The sequence below is a fragment of the Lytechinus variegatus genome, chromosome 1 (assembly GCF_018143015.1).
Source record: "Lytechinus variegatus isolate NC3 chromosome 1, Lvar_3.0, whole genome shotgun sequence".
NCBI classification, from domain to species: domain Eukaryota; kingdom Metazoa; phylum Echinodermata; class Echinoidea; order Temnopleuroida; family Toxopneustidae; genus Lytechinus; species Lytechinus variegatus.
This window is the reverse complement of record NC_054740.1, coordinates 77,307,187-77,331,310: the sequence shown is the minus strand read 5'-3', so window position 1 is coordinate 77,331,310 and position 24,124 is coordinate 77,307,187. Positions and strand designations below refer to the sequence as shown.

Here is a 24,124-nt window from a genome sequence, read left to right as displayed (position 1 = left end):
TAAATAAAGAACATGCACGCTGTCGCGCATGTTTTATATTTAGACATAAAATCTGGGCATTCTGAATACATTGTTTAATGGAACATTATGGAATTATACACGTAGACAATATGAACTTGGCAAATCAAACAATGTGACCACGCAGCGTGAGCTTAAAATGCTGATATGTAGACTATAAAACAGACATTTTACAGAGCACTTAAATTTGTAAATGAAAAAAAAATGAAAGCTCGATGTCCGAGCTAAAATATGTTTTGCATATTGACTTCAAAACTTGCTCCACATCAGCCTATTGAGCAAGATATGCATCCCATCGAACAGGCAATTATGGCGCGAAGCGCCAGCAAAAATTTTACATAGTAACATGAAAAGATTTTTTTTTATTTGCAAGTCTTCCCCTCACATTATTTCATTCACTCGTCTTCCTCCTCTTATTTTCCTCTTCTTTTTTCTTCTGTCTTTCTTCTTCTTTTCCTTTTTCTTTCTCCCTTTTTTCTTTTCTTTTTTTTGCTCTGCCAATTTTTTCTGGGGGGGGGCACCTGGGGGGGCACACCAAATCTCAGGGGGGGGGGGCACGTGCCCCCCGGCCCCCCCGTAGCTACGCCACTGTTTCAAATAAGGCATACGGGGATGTATTGACATAACACGCAGGGCAATGGGGTTCCTGTGTTATAAGCTGGTGGGGTATTTATGGGTCGCTTTTTTTTTTTAAAGAAATCCCTCAACATGGGGTACGGTTTTATGCTGGAAAATTCCTAAACATGGCCCTAATTTTTGAATACTGGCCTTCAAAGTGGGTCCATATTCTCCTCCAATGTCTTAGGTGCAAATATTCCTGCAAATCCTGGATCAAGGCATTTGGAGGAACTAAATGGAAGTACTTAAAAAAAATCCCCCTGATTTGAAACTTCATTAGAATTTTGTTCATTCATTGGTCCTATTGTAAATACCTTATCGAGAATCAATTCTGACTTATCTGACGAAAATGGGTGACCCGACTGGAAACGAGACGGATTTTCAAACCACTGACACATCCGAAACGCCTCAAGAAAATGGAATGGAAACTAATCAAGAGTGAGAGTCGTGAAGTAGAATTTGCTTTTATATCATGTAAAACTTTCATAGCAATTGACTATTTTGTTATTTTAGTTCGCAATTTATGGTTACGGTCCGGTACCAGGCAGTGGCAGTGGCGCACTCGGTCTCGGATCGGGCTGCCACATAAGTTGAATGTGTGTCATGTGTGTGATTGTCGTTAGGGAGCGTGTTTCTAGATCTTTCTAGGCCGACGGGATCCGTGAGTCTTGTACCAACTACCGGGATGTTGGACCGAGCCCCGGGGGAGGGGTTGGGGCACTCACATATATATTGGTGTTACAAAATACAAGGATGTGCCGCTTTGATGACCCAGCTTATAGTACAGTGAAGTGTACACTGGAATGTAACCCAGGGAGCGCGAAGCGGTCCGGCGCCCAGGAGCTTACCGTGTATTTACCCATACTCACGGGACAAGGGTAGATTCACTCATGGTTTCAAATCGTCTCGTGTGTGAAGGATTCATATGCACCTGGTGCACGCGAATCTTTCACACCATTTTTACTAAAATAACTATGACTTTACATCATAGCTATGACTTATAATTTTTCTATAACACTTACCGAACCATATGGATCGTTTGTTGAATTCTCTTTGTTGTTTGTTTTAATAAAATAAGAGCATTTTTTGTGATCTTCACGTAGATGCCTCTTGATCAGCGTTGATATCAACTTTTGCCTAAAGAGGGCGCGCGATATTATTCACCAAGCCGGTAGGCACTTAAGAACCAAGTTTGAAAGGATACTCGTAAAATTATGTCACTCTCGCCGATGAATATTCATTAGATCGTGGTCGTGCGTGTTCAATACACACCGAGTGCATGCATGCAGAGAGTTTGTATTGAACACGCACGACCAGGATCTAATGAATATTCATCGCGAGAGTGACATAATTTTATGAGTGTCCTTTCAAACTTGGTTCTTAAGTGCCTACCGTACCTTTGTTTACGGTGTTGCAAGCTAGCTGCATTCTAGGCGATCAGCATTATTTTCTTGCTCGTTCAATCCACTTTCATCATCATCTTGTCAAAAGATGGCGTACTTTACCAATAAGTATATACATGAGATGCAACCTGTTGATTTTTGGTACAATTTCCTATTACGCGCTGACGACTTGAATTGAGAATGTTCGATACGAAAAATTGCTTTTCGATTGTTGTTTGCGTACTTTCCACCGCAGTATTAAGGACGGATCGAACGGAGTATCCTGGTTGAGACTTGGAGGTAAGCGATAAAAACAGTTTTATAAATAATTTCCAATTCATTTTTTAAAAAAAAACTAAAACTATTAAAAAGAAATCATTAGTGGAGAAATACTGAAACGTTTGGCGTTTTTTATTCCCTCACATTCGTGTGATGAATGAAAACGTCAAAGTCCACTATGAAACCACATGCGTTGTGCGAGGTTAGTATTACTAACCTCGCATGTTGTGTGAGTGGGGTAGATTATGGTCAAAATATCTAGCAAGATAAATTATGAAAATAGAAATTATGCACTTACCACGATTATATGGATGAAGGTCTAACGAGTGGTCACTCATTCAATGAACAAGCTTATGATATAACCTTGTTCTCAGTTATATCTCCATGCATGTGTGGCAAAATAAGGGTGGCAATGTAAATGTTTGGCTTATTTTCTCTTTCTTTGAGGCAAATGGTTGATTTTTTTACACTGACAGTTTCCATTACACCTAATATAAATACAACTTGGCTCTTATTTAAATTTGGTTCTTTAAATCATTTTTTTCTTAATTAAAAATAGAGATCAAAAAATGAAAATTTTCTTCCAATATTACTTTCCACCAATAGAGGGCGTTCACTAAAATATGCCAAAATTCAAGTTTTTGAGCACTCTGGTGAATACAAAAATTATTCCCAAGTTAGTAATGAAAAATAAATTGCAACTGTATGGAAATTAGTAATTTTGGTCACAAAAGTGATATTTTAATGATTTTTTAAAGTGTGTGCTCTGTACAACATTGGCATACCATAGTCCTACCTGTAGATTCCCCACAGGCAGGGTGGTAGCAGTGAACAAGTGCGAGTGGTAGAATCCTGACATCGATGCACAGACTGGAACCTCAAAAAACCGAAAAGTTCTCTCCTACCCTAGTCTCGATCGGCCATTTTGTTATGATTCATAACAAAAACGGCCGATTGAGACTGGGGAGAAGGAGAGAACTTTTCGATTTTTGCTGTTACGAAATATGTCAGTTCCCCAGGCAGCCCTGCCAAAATTGTCTAGCAAGGCTTTACAACTCCCTCCTAAGTAGCTGCTAGCAGCTCTATGCACTGCTAGCACCCATATATACATGTACAGCGCTAGCATGCATCGTACCTACAGTACCACGACCCCATTCCGTAGGCCCTGTTTTTCACACTACCCAATATATATTTAGTTCCCAAGACCCTGTATTTTACCCTTTGTAGTGAGTTCCTTAGATCCCCATTTCAGGGTTTCATGAGGCACGACTCCATCGAAATATAATTTGGGTACCTTCCCCCTGGGGATGTAGCCTAACTTAGACTCTAGAGGACTCTGTGTCATAAGATTTTTATCATAATATTTGTCTTTTCATCACAGAGCCTATGCTATGGTTGACATGTCGAATGTGGTAATCAATGTTAGATTTCCTTCGAAAAGCCACATTTAGATCTGGACCTCTACGGTACCAGTGCCACATTCATTAACAAAAAATGGAATGTATCCTTTTTTTTACATAGGTCTACACCTACATTGCAATGCCTATAAAAAATCTAAAATGAGGAATATGAGAGGTCTCTTACCAGGCTGATCTCTTGCTGGCCACGCGGTATAATAATACCCGGGTTGTGTGTCTGGAAAGGTTTTGTGTCCGGACAGTCAATTTCAAACAGCCGTTTGAAAAAAGTTAAACAAAGTCTCATCAATTTTTTTAGTGCAAACTCTTAAGCAATATCATAAAGGACAAAACTACCGGTAAAAAAGTTACCACTATTGAATTCATATTTTTTGTGCAATCCAAAGACAAAAAAAAGAAGGTTTCGAAATTTCAAACTGTCTGGACACTGGACCCCCCTATTCCTACAATATAGGCTTGACCCTTGACTCACTTTGTTACTATGTAGCTACATGTACCATGAGCTACGTTATAAGGCACATCTGGAGAACAATTTATAGAAGAATTATTACGTCTATTTAACAAAAAATTATTTATGATATATGAAATTTACATTTTAGTTGTCAATCTAAATTGAGTCTAATAAGTATATTGCCGGAGGGACATTTTTTTGGGGGAGGGGGTCTCGTCAATTTGCAAGTCACAACTTTTAAGTCACAGGCTTGTCACAAATCAATCTTAAAAGTGAAAAGTACATGTATACTATTGGAAAGATAAAAAGTCACTCGGTCATTGTATTGTAGCATTAGATTGACAGTGGTTAATCACACATGTAGAGTAGGCCCTATATTTAGATTTTGGATGTATTTGTCGAACTAGTAATATCTGTCATCTCTTTATTAACAGTCCACACTCTGTAGATTCTATGTTTTTACAGTACATTGGCCTTTTTTTTACTTTGTAAGTTTTATGTATGTTATTTTTATGCAGTGAAAAAAAATGAATTGAATTTTATTGAAATGGCCTCACAGGTGAAATGTAAAGTAGATGTTATATCTAGACTTATAATTAATGCTGTAACCGATTTTTGACCAGTGGGGAAAAAATCGGATCGGAAAAACCAAAACATAACAAGACAAAAAAAAACACGTGGCGACATGTTTGCCGTCAAAATGCGCTGGTGATTTGTTTTGATCTCAGACAAAAGCGGTGGAAGGAAAAGGAGATAAAGGGGAAGAAAATTATGATTTGTTTTTATCTCCGATATTAGCGGAAAGGCAGGTGGAGAAGAAGATTATGATTTGTTTTGATCTCCGACATAATCGGGGAAGAACAAAACGATGATGATGATAATTGGTGATAATTTGTTTTGATCTCCGACAAAAATGGAGGAAGAAAAACAGCGAAAAGACAATATGTTTTGATCTTAAGCGGAGGCAAATAAGATTTAGTTGAACACGCTGACATGCGCGGTAATATTTACAACTATCTGACTTACGTCCTCTAAGAGTTTACGATTACCTCCGCTATCACTATGATGTTGTAGAGAAGATTGGTATTGGTATTTATTTTCCATATCACAATGTTAAAAAACAATACAATGTAGATGTATGTACATAATAAAAAATAAAAAGTGAGATGGCTGGATATACCCACTCAGCTTTGTTAATGTAACAAAACTGTTCTTCCCTGGGGTCCATAAAATATGTAACAACAGTTACTGTACATAACATATGACATAACAACAGTTACTGTATACATGACATATAATAGAATTAAACATAAGAAATAATTGGGCTAAACAATAATGAAAAATGAATATCATGGTAAACAACTCTGGATAATAATGCGTCTTTTTCGGGAGGTCATGCGACCTTGAAGAGTTTACGATTACCTCCGCCATCACTACGATGTTGTAGAGAAGGTGAATATCACGGTAAACAACTCTTGATAATAATGTGTCTTTTTCGGGAGGTCATGCGACCTTTTTGAGATTACGATTACCTCCGCCATCACTACGATGTTGTAGAGAAGGTGAATATCATCGTAAACAACTTTGGATAATAGTGCGTCTTTTTCGGTAAGTAATGCGGCCTCTAAAAGTTCACGACGGACTCCGCCATCACCACGATGTTGTAGAGAAGAGGCCTATCGTTGGAACGTGGAACGTCATTATCTTATTTTCCTTCCTCCGATTATGTCGGAGATCAAGACAACTCATCATCTTCTTCCTCTGCTTTTGTCGGAGATCAAAACAAATTCTGCCATCAGTGTAGCGTGCCGCATTTGTCCACGCGCCGGCCACATAAAAATTTTAATGTATTTTTTGTTTTTGAATATCTTCCGATCCGATATCCGAACCGATTCCGATTTTAGGAGCAAAACTTCCGAACCGAACTCCGATCCCGTAATTGCTCTAACTTACAACATTACTTATAATGTGTTTGTTGATAAACAGTTCTTGTGTTTTTCAGTCTTGCAGAGGCCAAGAAGAATGAAGGAAACACTTGGTACAAGAAAAAGGAATACCATCAAGCCATCAAATTTTACTCAGAGGCAATTAGTAAGTATCCTGAAGATAAATGTATTGTGATACAGAGGACAAGGCTAGATAAGATGATGGTTGGATATAGTGCTGCAAGTCAGGCGGCATGTTCGGGTTCGGTTCGGTTCGGCAGGGTTCGGCAATTTTTTTCCGAACTTTGGTTCGGTTCGGGGTTCGGCAATAAATGCCAAATTAAATTTAACACATAAAAAATAAAGACCGCCGACCTACAAACAAGTAATCTCGTGCATGATCCGTCATGTATTAATGATAAATTTTGTTTCTAAAAAGAATAGTTAAGATAATTGTTGAACTTTCTTTTGTTTTAATTAACAAAAAATGAAGTCATTTCTACTTTCATTTTTAAAATGAAAATAAAAAAAAATCAAAAGAAAAAAATATTGATAACGAGAGAATCAGGACAGAAACAGAATTACAAAGATCAGAATATTTTTTTCACGATTATTTCATGTAGCTATGATCATGATCGATTACGATGTCATTGCCAACGCAGCTTCTCAAATTGGAAAGTGTTGATCGGGAATGTCGAAATAGTAGACAAACAACCTCCACTCAACTGTTATTATACCGGTAAAATTCACATTCCAAAGAATACGAGTGTTTTAGAAAGTCCCTATTTTCTGAAAAGTGGTAAAATCTGGTCAATGAATTACTTTAAAAAGATAAATATCAGTCCATTCTTGGTCCAGAAAGATCGACGCTACGTGACTTCAAACATATTTCTAACACGAAAATGAGTACATGGGACTGTACTGCATATTTTAGTGTTGTGAAATCACTCGGCGTTGATCGTCAGAACTAAGACGGAACTGATAATTTATCATTTCATTCTCAGTAATTGGCCAGATTTAACCACTTTTAAGAAAATATTGACAATGGAAAAACGTTTCAAGTTTGGAATACGAATTTTACCTGTATAATAGCGACCGAGAGCAGGTTGTTTGGACTTCCTGTTTCAACTTTCCTTACCAACCATTTCCGGAACATCGATCAGGGAACATGCGTTGATTTGGTTTGAATTTTTATCTTTTTTGTTTTTTTCACCCTCATTCCTTCATCTCTTATCTTTTATATTAATATGGAAATTTCAGAAGGTGGAATATACTTTACCATTACTTTGTCAGTCACAAGGAATTAATTTATGTCTTTTCAATTAAATGTACATCCGATTACAGCAATACGTAATTCAACTACACTTTTTAACTTTTTTAATTTTATAAGGAAAAAATATATTCATGTTTAGGCCTGGGACGATTGTCATTATTACCATTCGATTATTTCCTGGAAAAATAATTGAATGATTCGATTGTTCGTCGGGAATTACGTTTTTTAAGTCACAATAGTTGTCCTACTTTATGGTGACCCCTCCCCCCATGAAGAAATCTCCATCAAAGTCACATGTTTAGCATAAATGAGGCCCTTTTCCCCCTTCTCCATGATTTTTTTTATATCAAAAGAAACTTCATGAAATGAGATTAAATCTTTCAGTTTATTGTCCCAATGAAAATCTTTCCTAAATTAATACTGGTACCCTGGTATTATGCATTCATCCCTCCAAGTGCCACACCCCTGCATATAAATGAATCAGCCCCGCCGAGTCCAAAGACGTAAACAACTCATTCATGAAGTATATTCTTTGAGACTGAGCCCAGGTGGAGCATTTCACTTGAAAATTTTCATCCCTTGCCCACACCATGTCCCCGCCTCCACTTGTGGCACTGCCCACGATGCTACACATGTATTAAAAAAAATATTTCATGTGAAATACCTTTCAAAATAACGATTTTTTTATCATTTGAACCTACATGTATAACTGGGTCTATTTTTGGAGACTAGTCGAGAAAGTACTGGTGAAGGCGGGCGCGTGTTGGAATGTAGTTTTCATTGGTTGAGGGGGATATAAAAAAGGTTGCATTGTTCTGAAACATGAAAGAAATTCTCCGGCTCCCACCCCCTATCCTTCCCTCTCTCTTTCCCTCACACGCACACACACACACAGAGATGGGGGAGGGGTCAATTCATTTCTGAAGTCATGACCTTTCCTGATAAGGGAACCACATGCCTTCCGCTTCTTTGTTTCCCAAAGTTTCATTGGCTATCCGAAGGTCCAATCAGCTCAAGTGAGCTGGTTATGTGTTTACTTATTATTGTGCACGCACACAATGACTTATTTTGTGTATGAGGGCAAGGTCGGGTGGGATTAACATTTTCGGAGCGCTATCATGTTGGTATGTAACTGTGAATGTGATACAATCATTGATAATTTTTGAAACATTACCTCGGTAACATCATTTTTAAACCTGTAAAAAACAGCTGTCATCATTGTTTTCTTGTCATTTTATTTTTATTACTTGGGTATTAGAGGTATCCCAACGTCATAATCGGGATCTGCCGAACATTCGATTAGTGTAAATTTTGCTAATCGATTGGTGATTGGCGGCATGCCAATCGAACCATTCGATCAATCGATGTTTACTCCCAGGCCTATTCATGTTTATAAAAAATTGAAAATGATAAAAATTTAATCAAACACGAGACCGAAACTGTCATACTTTGTCATTTACGAGGAATGAATTTATGTCTGGTTCTTTTTCTTTATTAAATACAAAATGATTAGGTCCGATTACGATCACGATCGATTACGGCAATACGTAATTACACCACACTTTTATACCGAGTTTAGCTTCAAAATGCCCCCTCATTTTATCAAGAAAAAATATATTTATGTTAATAAAATATTCTTAAGTTGATAACAGTTCAATCAAAGACAAGATGGGAGCTATCATAGTGGATTTTAAAAATATATTGAGTGGAATTCTCTTTGTGCACAATCACTAACCAATATATATTTTATTGATTTTATACTTAAATCTATGTAGTCATCGCATTCACGCATTGCATACAAACATACTTTTTTTTTACCGAACTTCCGAACCAGGCCTTTGAGTTCGGTTCGGTTCGGTCCGGTTCGGAAGTGCCAAGTTCGGCGAACTTCCGTTCGGTTCGGCGGTTCGGCTGCAGCACTAGTTGGATAGTGGGCTAGTTATCTTTTAAATAATTGTAAAGTTATCAGTAGCTTGACCTATTTCGAGGCAATGGTTGTTTTATTTTGAAAGGTAAAACCTTTCTTTCGAAGGTCAATGTTTAATGAATGAGTTTTTGGTATGACATGGGAAGATTTTTTAACCAAAAGAAAAAAATCCTTGAGTGTACCACTCTAGTGTGAGACCCATACTTGAACTCCTAGTTCTGTGTGGTATAACTCTACTCTAAATATTATAACAAACTTTCTTTATTCTCATTCTTTGATTTTTCTGTTTCTACACAAGCCTATTTGTTCCAAAGGTTTCAAATGCGATTTCTTTAAAAATCAAGTCACCGGATATTGTGAGACAGCTTTAAGATAATGTGTAAGGATTCTAGTACCAGTTAATTATTCATTTGATGTAATGCGTATGTTAGTGCTAAGCTTGATTTTCAGCCAATGTTTACTCTTGGTGAAATAGCTCCCTGGTAATTCATTATTGTATTCTCGTCCAGATTTATACCCATCATGTGCAAGCTATTATACAAACCGTGCAGCTGCCTACATGATGCTGGACAAGTATGCAGAAGCTTTACAAGATGCTCAACATGCAACATCTTTAGATGACCAACTAATTAAGGTGAGTGTGCTCAAATTATTTAAGCCACATTTAGCTTTTGTTTTGATATCATAATTTGTTAAATATGACAATGACAAATTTGTCTATTATTGTTATTATTGTCACAGATTAAGTTGGTGAGAGTATTTTATATGGCTATACACAAATGAAAAAGAATCATTCAGAAGTTGAAAAGTTACAAGTTAGATCGAGTTTTAATTCAAGAAGACAAATCATCTAAACTTGTGAATTCAAATCAATATAAATCACTTAATATAAAACAAATATGATAATACATAGGTTGAAAAGAAATGATTCTGAAAATATGAAATGATTAGAAAGCTTAATTGATTATGTGCTTCTGAGGGTCTTCACGCCATAGCAGAGCATGATCGGTTAAGGGTTCGCATTGAGGTGAAAATTTTTTTTGAAGGTACTTTTATCAAATTTGCTTTTAAAATAATCTTTGATATCTCAGGTTTCAAAAAACTAAGTTTCATGAAGATTGATGATTCCGAAAGTACCGGAATAGTCCATTTTGTTCATGGGAGTGCTGCTACCTCTCATCACGGACGGACATTTCTACTCAAATTAAATTCACTCTAGTTTTATTGTTTTTAAAGTTACTCTAATTTTCTTTGGATGTTCTTGCACTCTGAACATTTCTCTATTATCAGACTTAATATAGTAGAAAAAAAATATTGGGAAGTAATTTTTTTTGGTAGGTGTTAACATTTCCATTTTGAAATTTCCGTCGGTGATGGAAAAAAAGATGAAAAGTTTTTTTATTCTTTATCAGAGTAGAAATAAAAAATAAAAAGGTTTAGAGGTATCTCTCTAAACACTGTACATCATTTTATTTGAACATGGCTAAAATCCATACATTTTATCCATATGGGCAATTCCACAGGTTGGTGGACATGAGCTTAAAAATTCAAATTCAATATTTTCTTGAATTTTTGAATACTTTAAGTCCTTCATACATGATAGTTTCAGGAACAAGAAATAAAAAGTTTATTTTCATATGTATACTTTGGAAAAAAAGGTCAAAAGTTGTGCTTCCATTGTGTACCAAAATACAAGAAAAATAGTGAAAAATGAAATATGCCTTATTACCATTTTGTTGTTGCAACAACATACCACTTTATATATTTCTGAAGTTTAGAAGAGTCAAATTACTTAAAATACACAACTGCTTTTCAAGTAAATTTGTAGTACTCATTCAAAAATAAATATTGCAACCTGTTCAGGTGATGTAACGTGAGTAACCGAAAAAACTGACTTTGTTTTCTGAGAGAAAAATTCTTCACAGTTAATTGGTGGGATTTTAAATTCACTTCCTTCAAACAATCTTTGACATAGTGACGACTATCAAAAATCATTAAAAAGTACAATTTTTTTATAAAATTGATGAAGAAAAACTGTAACGTGAGTAACTTTGTAACGTGAGTAACCATCATGTAATGTGAGTAACCAGTAAAAATTATTCAGTTCGGTAACATTTTCTGTGGGATGTCAAGTTTTAAGTCTCATGGTTAGTTGTGAAGTTATTTTTGATTAATTAAAAGCAAAATGAGGGTACATCTCTTTGATGCGACTCTTTGTTCATCAAAATATCAGTGGTCATACAATCACACAAAAAAATTGAATATTAGTAGAAGTATTCACAATGCGAGAGTGCATTAGTAAGACTTGGTTTTGATTAACCAAACTTTAAAGAGTGTTTGAACAACACATTGAATGCCCTTACCTGTAACCCTATCTAGGCCGGGGTATTTTGGGAGTTGATATGGCCAGGGGGGTGGGGGGGCTCCCAGGCCCCCTTGAGATCTCGGCCATTGGCCGCACGATCACGCCGAAAATTTGCATGCAGGTTGTCTTGGACATAATCTACAATACTATACAGTAATTTATTTCATGCAAATTGGTATTAAGCGATTATGCTAATTTATGCATAATTAGTAAGCGAAATCATACTTTTCCCTCCTACTCCCTAATAAAGCTCCAATTGTTCCAATTTTTGGTATAAAATCTTTTAGATGTTCCTAGCAATGAATTTTACACACATTATTGAATTTTTAATGACATGTGTGTTGTTAACCATACATGGACAAAATGTAACGTGAGTAACCGTAACGTGAGTAACCATATTATCTGCACCCCAAGTAAAAACCATGTGTTCTTTATTTTTTTAATTATATACAAAGTTTGTCTCCCTAATATACTTCTTTGAAATGGATATAATCAACTTTCATAAAAGCCTTGTATGAGGAGACTTTTCACTTATGTTGACTTTTCATTTTATGCATGTCCAAATCATGTAACGTGAGTAACCGACACATTCCAAAGATTTGCCAGGAGCATAATAGAATTTCCCAAGTTTTGTTTTTATACGAAGGATAGTCAGACTGTGTACTTTGTTGTGATAAGGAGATGTTTAGTTCCTATCAATAATAATGGAGTTACAGCTCCAAGTATGAGTCAAGGTGTCTCCAAATGTAACGTGAGTAACCGTGGAATAGCCCATATCATAAACTCAGTCAAAAATGATCACGAACGGACATTAATTTGATCACGGACAGACAAAGTTAATTCACTCAAATTCATTTCACTCTAGTTTTATTGTTTTCAAAGGTACTCCAATTTTTTTTAATGGTCTTGCACTCTGAACATTAATCTATCATCAAACATAAATTAGTAGGATAAAATATGGGAAGTAAACTTTCCTTGTAGATGTTAACATTTCCGTCCGTCCGTGATGAAATTAATGTCCGTCCGTGATCATTTTTATTAGGATAATGTCTATGGATTCAGCTTTTTATTCTTTATCAGAATAGAAACAGAAATAAAAGTGTGTAGAAGTATTTCACTGGACACTGTTCATCATTTTATTTGAACATAGCTAAAATCCATACATTTTATGCATATAATAAATCAATGAAAAATGATCACGGACGGACATTAATTTCATCACGGACGGACGAGTGAAATACTTGTGGAAAGATTCATATACGCAAATGAGAAACTTTGCTGAGCAGATTATGAGTTAAAGTAGAAATATATTGAAAATCGTAAAACTGGAGAATCATATATCACAATAAAGGAGAAAATAAGGAGAACACGATGGTGTACATCATTTATCATGGAGACGGATGAAACTCAGTTAATTGATAGTTTAAAGTTCTCTCTCTGAATGCTTCAAACACGCAGAATTACGTCCGCGAAATTGGGGATTTTTTTATGACGTCACTGTCTGTACGAGAGGCGTGATTGGCTCTCCCACGTGAAGCTCCACTTGCATGCAAAACCTGTTGCAAGGGTACATTTTCTCCACATTGTCACTGAATACTTCGATCCCGAAATGATCGAAAGAAAACCCAGAATTTTATCTAGATTTGGATTTTCAAATTGATGATTTTGAGATGAAGTGAAACAACACAGTGACGTAGTTGGAGGTAATTGGGGGAATTACGCCGATGATGATGATGATGAAAATTCAACTTGCAACACAATCACAAGTAAAGTCATGTACATACCGATTCGCTACCAATTAATGCTGCTGGAAGTGCTAGCTACACCGCGCGGGCCAAATTGAATTCATGCTGAACATGAATAACCACATCCAGACAGTCTATCATAAGAAGGAAAATGATGTAACTGTACTTACAAACATGTGAATAATCCGAACCTGAAAGCAAATCAACTCAACGAATAGTACCAGACGATATGGCATATACACTGACGATAATCTTCATGTGACTGGATAGATTGTCACTCGTTCTGTTAGATGTAACTTTTATCTCATTAATTTGACAAAATTATGAAACTCGGGGAATTATTATTCTATATAAAAATATAGTAACATCTCTTATCATTTTTTGAATTATGATAAAACCTGTTTGGAAGGAAAACGTTGGGGTAAATTAAAATTAGATGTAAAAGATCATCCCATCATGCGTAGCATTTAAACAAACCATCACAACAACACATGCCGTATTGTTTGCTCGCCTTGGCTGAGACTGAGAGAATAGATCTATGCACGTGTTGCACAGCTCTCAATCAGCAAGGAAGGAATACGTGCATGTTTGCGATGGTTTGTTGACAGACAGACAAGCTACGCATGTTGGGGGGGGATTTAAAAGTAATTTTAGTTTATCTCAACGTTTTCCTTCAAAAGAGGTTTTATCGTAATACAAAAAATAATAAGAGATGTTACTATATTTTTATATATATAAATAATTCCCCGAGTTTCGTAATTTTGTCAAATTAATGAGTTACAAATTACATCTAACAGAACGAGTGACAATCTATCCCAGCCACATGAAGTTTATGGTCGGTGCATATCGTCTGCTGCTATTCGTTGAGTTGATTTGCTTTCAGGTTAATTCGGATTATTCACTTGTTTGTAAGTACAGTTATATCATTATTTTCCTTCTTATGATAGACTCTCTCTGATGTGGTTATTCATTTTCATGGATTTAATTTGGCCCGCGCGGTGTACGTATAGCTACCACTTGTAGCAGCAGCTGCATGAGTTGGTAGCGAATCGGCATGTACATGACTTTACTTGTGATCGTCAGGCAAGTTGAATTTTCATCATAATCATCGGCATTGTTCCCCCATTATTTACCTCCAACTACCTCACTGTGTTGTTCACTTCATCATCATTCTCTTCATCTTTAAAATCATCAATTTGAAAATCCAAATCTAGATAAAATTCTGGGTTTTCTTTCATTTCGTGATAGAAGTATTCAGTTACAGTGTGGAGAAAACGTACCCACGCAACAGGTTTTGCATGCAAGTGGAGCTTCACTTTGGAGAGCCAATCACGCCTCTCGTACAGACAGTGACGTCATCAAATTCCAGTCAATTCAGAGACCGATGCGAGGCATATTTCGGAGGGGCATTTTAGCGTTTTTTAATCGGCGATTTTCACCTTTTTGTATTATTTTCGGTATTTTTTAATGACCCACTGATGATCCCCACATCATTACCTTTCCATTGATATATAATAAGACCACATTCATAATCAATATATTTCTCCTTTAAATTTTAACTTCTAATTGCAGTGAAAAATGGCTCTGAGAATTATTCAGAACTCAAATGGAATAAGCCTACAACTCTTCACAATTTTTTGTGATATCTTTGTTTGGCCGTTATTGGGGCTATATTGTTGTCAGGAAAATTGTTAAACATTATTGGAATGCAGTTGAAAAGCTACATGTACATGTATATGCCAAAAAAGCGGGAAACAAAGTATGGCAAGAACAAGTCCAAAGCTGTAGATTTCATCAATTCAAGCTTGCAGAAAGTGATGGAGAAGAAGTAGAATGCAATGCATAATCTGATAAGCAGAAAAATCAATTTTTCCATGTACAAACTTATGGATTCACAATGCTTCTAACAGAACATAGGTTTGTGAAAATTACATGAGTACCTTTTTTCGAAGTCCATTTTGGAGCTTATTTTAAGCAAATCGCTTTTCTGGTAAACTGTGAAAATGCATAAAGCTTGCACTGCAGTGTTTAGAAGTTAAGCTTTGGATTAGAATATCAATTTCAATTTGGATTCAGTCAGGGCCTAAATACATGAGGGCTGTTGATGTTATGGGGTGTCTCCGCTTTGATATGCAAAAGATGGATTTAAAGAGAGCCCCTGACAAGTGTTGATCCAACAAACATGCATAAGGATCAGTGACCTGTTAATCTTTTAGATTTAGTTTTTGGACCTTACAAAAACATCTTTGCTCTTGGAAAATTAATGCCTAAAATCATCATGATCATAAAAATACTTGTATCAACATGATCAATAATCAACTAGCTGTTGATTTTGAACCTACTTGTATTCTACACTTTAAAAAGACAATAGGGGAAGGCGGGGTAAGTTGTGACACTTTTTGCATTTTGCACGTTAGAATTGATATGACTATATTGTAGAAATAAGTACCTTACCTTTAAATTTGATTCTTGGGAAATATTTTTCACCTATATATAACTTTCTACCCCCACGCTGAATGTCATTGTGACCTTTGAAAAAAAGGATGTCAAATTGCTCAACTTGCCCCATCTGTGGGGTAAGTTGTGCCATCGACTGGGGTAAGTTGAGCCACAAAAACTATGTAAAAAATGTATGCGGGAAGAACCAGGATGTCAATTTTTCATTTAAAGTCTTTTCACTTGCTAATTCTCTATGAATACTAACATCTTCTGAAAGTAAAAGGACTGTCATGTGAATTTGCTCCTTTCTGCCTGCATATCAATGGCTTTTTACGTTTTTATTTTTTTTTATTATACATCACCTATTCTTTACATTCGATTTTGACAAGAAATGTGTTAAGAGCAATCGTATGTCTAGATTATACTGTGCGTCTAGCATAGAAATCAAGTTGCTACATCTTAAATCAAGTTGCAGCAACTTGATTGAAGTTGTAGCAACTTGATTGTGCAACTAATACTGTTTAATATTATTAAAATATGTACAAATCATCAAAACAATTGCATTTGTTTACCAAAAAAGTACTAAGAACTTTTTACAGAGTACTTCCATTGTATTTTAATTGTGTCCGTCCGTGATGTCCGTCCGTGATGGAAAATATTTGCAATTCTCTCGGAAGTTTGATATTGGTTAAGAATTCAATATGCTGAACATAGAAGCTAACATACCTGAGTGTTAGGTGCATTAACAATAATTGGTCCATGTAAAGCTGTTTAGATAGAAACAATAAAAATGTACAAAAATTCTAAAAACCACATTTCTATCTTGTCCGTCCGTGATATGGCACATTTAGTGGATACCTGTGTTTGTAGGTAACCATGGCAACAAACTTTTTTAATCATTCAGCATACTATGTCCTACCCTTCACTATAAAACACAAAGGAACCTTGTTCATCTTATTCCTAATTTGTTACAAGCCTTCAAAACTTTCAAAATCTATCAAATGTCCGTCTGTGATGAACCGATCATGCTTAGCAGAGTATTTAATTCATATAAAAAAAATCTGTAGTGATGATCTTAACTTAATTAAAGTAAAAGATAACGGACCCGTTCATATGTTCTTGAAACCCGAGAATAAAATTTGTAGATCTAAGACGTAGCTGGTCCTCGTAGATGGTAGACTTTGTGTCCAATGATCAAGTCCTTATATCCAGTGCCTTCTGATCACGGCCAATGTCTTTCATCTGTTCGATGATGGCTCTAAAAGCCAACCTATGCATATACAGAGATATTTCTGGTTTTTGGAAATCCCGTTGCCTGCTGCCTCCTGAATGGATCACGTCAACCGCCGACAATCTGCCTAATCAAGCTCCAAAACAGCAAAAAGATTGGCAAGAAATAAGAAAAGCAACAGAAATTACTCCAAAATCTCAACAAAATATGAATATTAAATGGCCACAAAACCCCAGAAAACACGATCTCCCTCTGCTACAATCATGACAATTCACACACCATGACTGCACTCGATATGATCACACTCGATCGTACCCCATGCCCCTACCCGGCCGGCTGGGCGGGCGCCGGGTTGGGGCTTCACATGCACACATCGTTCGAACAACATGGTCATGTGTTGCTGCCCTCTATGTTCGAAGATGTACCAGCACGATATCAAGGTCTTAAAATCCAAAATGGCGGATAGGCGGAAGCCGTTGACTGCTGATAACGATGTAAAAAAAACCCCAATTATCAATGAAATTTCATTTGAACGTAAAATAATGCTAATAATGTGAAAGGTGAGGATGTATTCATGTTAATGTGTTTGTCAAAATATATTTTGTGCACCCGCATAGATCCGATTAGAACGGATTCTATTTCGTTGTTGGTACAGTGGCAGATACAATTTTTTACCAGAGCGAGTGTTGTGATATTGCTATTAAATGGGTAAACGGCATTGGTCATTTTCAAACGTGAGTGACACGACAATCGGAGAGGTTTAAGGGCTCATATCTTCAAACTCAAAGGTTATGAATCAATCATGACTACTATATTATATACAATGTAGGACTGGCATGGGCCACTACGAGTTTGATTTGAATTCAACAATTTGTTTAGTAGATATGATTAAAAAACGGTGCGTGAGTGACACGACAAATTTTGGACATGGGTTTCTGACCACTAACACATATGATTGGATTCGTGCCCAAGTAGTTGTCATGGAGTACTGTGAGTACCAGTAAATGGACATAAATAGTGTACCTATCTAACACATATAGTCAAAATCAATCAAACCTTCTCTATGGAAAATGGTACCCTCCTATATACCGTGAGTGACACGACATCCAAAACGTGAGTGACACGACAAGTGCAAAAATCAACATTTATCTCAACATTGAAAGTATTTTTTGCATGATGTAGAAGAGTAAAATACCATTAACCAAAAACAAGCTTAATTACATAATAACTGCTTTCTTTAAAGTTCATAATATGTCATCCTGATGTTTTAATCTTGGTTTATGGTCATATTTGCCCATCAACTCATATTCCCTATACCATACCACATTGTCACACTAGGGCTTCTACCACTCTCCTCTTTAGAGGAGGAGGGGGCCCTTGAAGGAGGTGTTATGAGGTCTTGGCATTGACATCAACTCAAACATTCTTTTTGTGGCCTGATATCAGGCTCTTTCTCCCTATCTGTATATGAAAGTTTACAGGTTTATACAATTCAGCATCCACAACGGATGGAATCATTTTTCCCTGTAAGAAAGGTATTCTCAATAGTCACTCACATCATCTGGCATGGTCTGGTAGCCAATGATGTCATGTATGACTCCTTTTTCTTGAAATATTGGATTACAATATTATCCTCCTTTAATATTTTAGGCATTGTCCAAATAGGACATGGCAGTTTCAATGTCTTTTTTGGTACCAAACCACAATCACGTTGCTGCACACTTCAGATGGACTATCAGCAAATCCTTGAGAAACTTGGGAATTCAACTCAACAAGCATAGGTTTTCTCCTGAACACTGCTTGTATGTGGACGCTCCCAAGGCAGTACATGTAGGCACTATACCAAAATTCAGAGCTATGCTTTTAGCTGGAATCTTGTGCCTTTTCATTGCTAATTATTTGATCATATACCATACCACGGGAATCCAGGGAAAGCCACAAGGTGAAAGACGCAGTCAGTACCTGATTCTTGCAGTCTGCTACTATTACATAACAACTACAAGTCATTAGCCTTTCCTTTTCTAAGCCCTTGGATGTCACACTAAAATCCAATTCAGCATCCTAACCAGGCTCCCTTTACATGTATACCTCAATAGCTTTTTCCCCTCGAGGTCCAGCTCTGTTCTTATCAGGGTACCCCCCCCAAAAAAAAAAAATTGATCTACTGGTACATGGCAACCCATCCAAAGTTGCTCAAATCAAAATGCGGTCTTGGTTGGGACTTGTTGGGACCTACATGAACATGCATCATTTTGTTGTAATGAATATGTGTAAATGCAAATCTGCTCTGAACACACATTGGCCCGCTTACGGTAGTTTGCTGTTCATACCCTACATAGTAGTTAATCACTAGCGGTATGAATGGTGGCCGAACAAATAATGATTTTGAACTTGGCATGTAGCTGCTTCAAGCGATATCCAAAATGTTCTCTCAAATCTCAGTACATTCTCACCTGAAATGTTTATGTTTTCTTGCAAATTTGTTTATTTCATGTCCTGGAATACAAGCTTTGTGGCAAATGAAAAGGTTGATTTAATCAATCAGAAGGAAAAGAAAAATATTTTCTTTTCCGAATTTGAAAAAATGTTTGGTGTTCATGGTGATCGCTTATATCTCATGTACACTACTTTACCACTAAAATTTCTGCAAATTTCAAAAAAGGATCCCTGACCTTTCTAGCTATGAGTATAACAAAGAAAAGAAAGGTGAACTTTCTGCTCATTTCTGTAAATGGAGACAGAGAATGTTCAAGTAATACCTAGGTATGACTTGAACCATCACCATCACCAACCCTTTATGCATAATTGTAAATATGTCCATTGCTAAAGTATTGTGGTTTTTCTCTTGATACATTCATAATTTTGTGTTGATTATGTTGTTATATTCTTAATCACAGTACATTCACCAAAATATGAATTAGGATCCGAGTCTTCACACCAATGGAAAATTGTCAGAATTTTTTAAACCAAGGCAACCACGGAGAGGAGAGAAAATAGATGAACTCAATGTCAAATTCAATATTTCCATAATAAGGAGTAAAATTAGGAAGATGGAGGAAATTATTAGACTAAAATAGGCCTAAATGATGTCAGGAACAACATTTTGACTGTATCCCTGGTAAAACGCTTCAAAAATTACTGGATGTCCTTTTTTATACACAATATAATACCGTGAGTGACACGACATTTTGTGAGTGACACGACATTGTGAGTGACACGACACAACTTTAACAGTTAATTTTAGCTTTACCTTAACACATTGGACCAAGTTACTTTATATACAATAAGGTACAGATAAACTGTATTTGCTCCAGTACTGGGATTAATTAATTTTCAGAATACACAGCTCTAGAAAACTTTTTGCATTTAAAACGTGAGTGACACGACAACCAGTTTTGAAAACTTCGAAACCCAATTTTTTTCAGAAAAACACTTCAAAGAATTTTTTTGGCTATTTAGGAGTTAGATACAATACACAGCTTGTATCTTGCCAACAAATGCGCTTCTAATACAAATTTTATATTGTGATAGGCAATATGTGAATTTTAATGCAAAAATCAACAATTTGTAACATTTAATTTCCCTTGCATAAAATTCACTGTATCTCAAGACATAATTAATAATTTTATGTAAATGAAATGGAAAAATATACTTTAAGATGTCTAGTTTCTAAAAACATTGAAGCCTAATGATTTCTAGCAAGTTTTAATTTTCACCCCCATGTCCACTTTTGTTTGAAAATGACCCATTGTCAATTTTTTGTACACAAAGTCTATGGGGAAACAGAATTTCTGATTTCTGACATGCTGAAACAGAATTTAAGATTTTCTGAAATGGAAAAGCCAATTTTTTGAAAAAGAAATTCACTGTCCCCACATCATTATCATGATCATGATGATCATTATTGTTATTCTGTTATATGAAAGTTTTCATGTACACTGCAATTGCCACATGAATTCTGATGAATTTCTGAAATGCGTGAATTTATTTGTTAACATTCATTGTTGAACAACATGTGCATGTTGTTCAAGTTCAAGTGCAGGCCTCGACCCTGAAAAAATATGATTTCTGAGCTTTCTGTAAAATTATTAGGAGGGGGGAACAAATTGAACTGGTATTGACATGTCAATATAATTAAAATTTGATAACAATTGAACTATAAAATTACATTTTATTCAGCATATTTTTTTATCTTGTCACATAAACAACCTTGCTGCATCTTACTTTGGCCTCTTTGTCTATTTTCCAGTCTGGAATTTACCTAAAGACAAAAAATATAAGAAATTATCATTCAGGTGCTAATAAGAACTAGGAATGAACTCAGCTGTTTACCCATGTTTGTTATTACTATGATGACTAGCTTGACCTTGTTGATGTTATGAATAAGGAATATAGCCAGAAATAGTTCAATTTTAATTGGGCTGGGACAGCTGAATAGTAATACTGTTGTCCATCTCATTTCTGAACTACAGAAAAAGAAATTTGAACATGTACGATGTGTGTGATATCATCGTAGGGGTATAAACTAATTCCCTCCATTGCAAATAGAGTCCTGGACCCCATCTTACTAAGAGTTTCAATTGATCCAATCAACTGCAATTATGGATGGCCAGCAATGTCAACATCTAAAATGCAATTTTGTTCAAAATATTCTCTAGATATGATGTATATTCATACACTCTTTGTTCTCTTGAAGATTCAGTGCGATTCTCTTTGTTTACTAATGAGATTTGCAAACTTCCTGTAGAAAAATAAATTATGGAACGGATGGATTTCCATGCAGTTGAGATTGATTGGATCAGTTGTAACTCTTTGTATAAAGACAGGGCCCTGTTATGATTGAATAATTTTTGCCAGTGGTAAAAACCAGATTTGTAAGTTTTCCCATTCTCTTTTCATCACCAAAATGAACCCATGAATGATTTCAGAAGATCTGTAGGATTCATGTTTGTCCTATTGCAAAGATGTTAAAGTTTACATTGACATTTTTCAAGTTATTCATTACCTCAAAAATAAAATGAACAAAATACTGTAAGGTTCGATGAAAATTTATTTTTTTCTGTCTCTCAATGTCATCTTAATTTACTTGTGTATGTGTGTTAAGAACAAATGAGCAGGCTTGTTTTTAATGGAAAATATGTTTTTGTTTTTTTTCAATTCCCAAACTAACTGCAAATGTGTAAAAAAGGATGGCCTCCATCCATAAACATCTTTTTTTTTATTGTGCTGTCTTTATTTATGTGTTTCTTTGCTTTCTCATTACATGAGAAGGTAAAGGTTTTCACTAATTTTCACTTGTTTTCAACTCTCAAAATAACTACAATGCCACCGATAAGTGTGGCTTTGAGATATCTTTTTTAATGGGAACATTGTTTACAGATTGCAGAAGATATGGAGTTTATACATGTATCTTTCTTGATTTTCCTTCACAAATCCATTATTACCATCAAGAAACGATCTATAATAATCATTCAGTGTACCGATATGTCAGCAAACTAAAGTACATGTATGAGTTATGTGCCATGACACAAGCATCAAAGGCCCAAAGGGGGGGGGGGATGACAAAAGATTTTGAGACCTTAAAACCGTTCTTATACTATGAGATGTAATTTACAATGTATCTCTCTAGAAAGTGTATTTTTAGGTGATCTGTCAATCGACAGATCAATTATTAATTTCGTACGAATTTTCTTTTTTATTTATTTATTTATTATTTATTTTTATTTTCCCACCTCTTCTTGTGAGCACAAAATCTCCAAATCTACTTCATCAATTATCTTCAAAATATCAGATATGGGGACTTATCATGTGATGTGTATTTTATTGTTGTATTCTCATTTTCTGAACTAGCCTGCATTTTACTTACCCAAATTGTCTACTGGTCAGTGATACAAAGGAATAGTGATATACACTGTCTGACTCTGGCACTCTGCCATTATAAGCTTGTACAATCACTTTCACAGTCATACAAGACAACTTACTGGTCAACTATACAACTCTCAAAAAAGTTTTACTAGACCTGCTTGAATTTGTTGGCTTCAGCCCCTCTTTTTTCCAAAACCGTGTCTAAAAACGTAAAAATGACCATATGATTGTGATTTTTTGCATGGTCAGCCCCCTCACATTTGGCTCAGCCCCCTACTTTGAAAACCGTTCCGCGACCCCTGCAAGTAGTAGTCGTATTTTAATATGATGACGCTCTTTAACCTCTCCAGATTATATGTGCTAGTCCCGTTCCTAATTCAAGTCTATATGTTGCATTTTTGCCTCTAGATGGCGCTTTTATTAATTGGTAATCTAATCCTGCACATTGAATGCAATCTGATGGCAAAATAGCAAATGATTTGAACTGACTTTAAAAAGATACAAGCAATTCAATTGCATTTTTTCCTCACTTTATTAGCACAATTTTTAGACAAACAAAATAAAAATCTTGTTTTTATTATTCTCACATTAGTTTTTATGTAAATTTTCAAGATCTGTGTGATATGTATCACCATGAAGGAGCTTCTCAGTGACGTGTACAAGTATGTAGTTTGCTACTTATCTGAGTGTATGTATGTGTGTTATGTGTGCAGAGATATTACATGGATTGTTCATAAACAAACAGCAAGGTACAGCCATTTATCTAGCATTGCTAGTCTTGTCCACAGGCTTCACTACAAATAATGCATTTCCTTTCAGAGATAATGGTATATTTTAGCAGGGTTGGCGATTTTTTTGATTTTTTTAAAAAAATCAAAAAAATCGGATTTATTTGATTTAAATCAGATTTTTTTTATTTAAATCAGATTTTTTTGATTTTTTTGATTTTTTTAAAGTTCCTTCGAAAAAAAGGGTAATTACCCCCCCCCCCTTACTCTTACAATGACATCAATATTGATGTTATACATTTCACCCCTAATATTGTTCTTAACCACATATTTTGTAATTAAAATCCAGTAAAAATGGACAATTAAAAATAAATTTGAGGAATCATGTATCTGAACTTAATTCTATCATACATAGGCCTTTGAAGGAATATTCCATAGGGAATTCCCAGTGAGTAGAGAA

At 35.6% G+C, this 24,124-nt stretch overlaps 1 protein-coding gene across 1 annotated transcript in view; it reads left to right on the top strand.

The window, feature by feature from the left end:
• Nucleotides 1-947: 947 nt before the first annotated feature.
• Nucleotides 948-24,124, top strand: part of LOC121423715 (dnaJ homolog subfamily C member 7-like) — a 38,515-nt gene continuing 15,338 nt past the window's right edge. Inside the window, exons 1-3 of the mRNA XM_041619150.1 lie at nt 948-1,074; nt 6,169-6,257; nt 9,801-9,925. Of these exons, the coding sequence (XP_041475084.1) occupies nt 986-1,074; nt 6,169-6,257; nt 9,801-9,925 (303 nt within the window). The 5' untranslated portion in view covers nt 948-985. The remainder of the gene's footprint in view (nt 1,075-6,168; nt 6,258-9,800; nt 9,926-24,124) is intronic.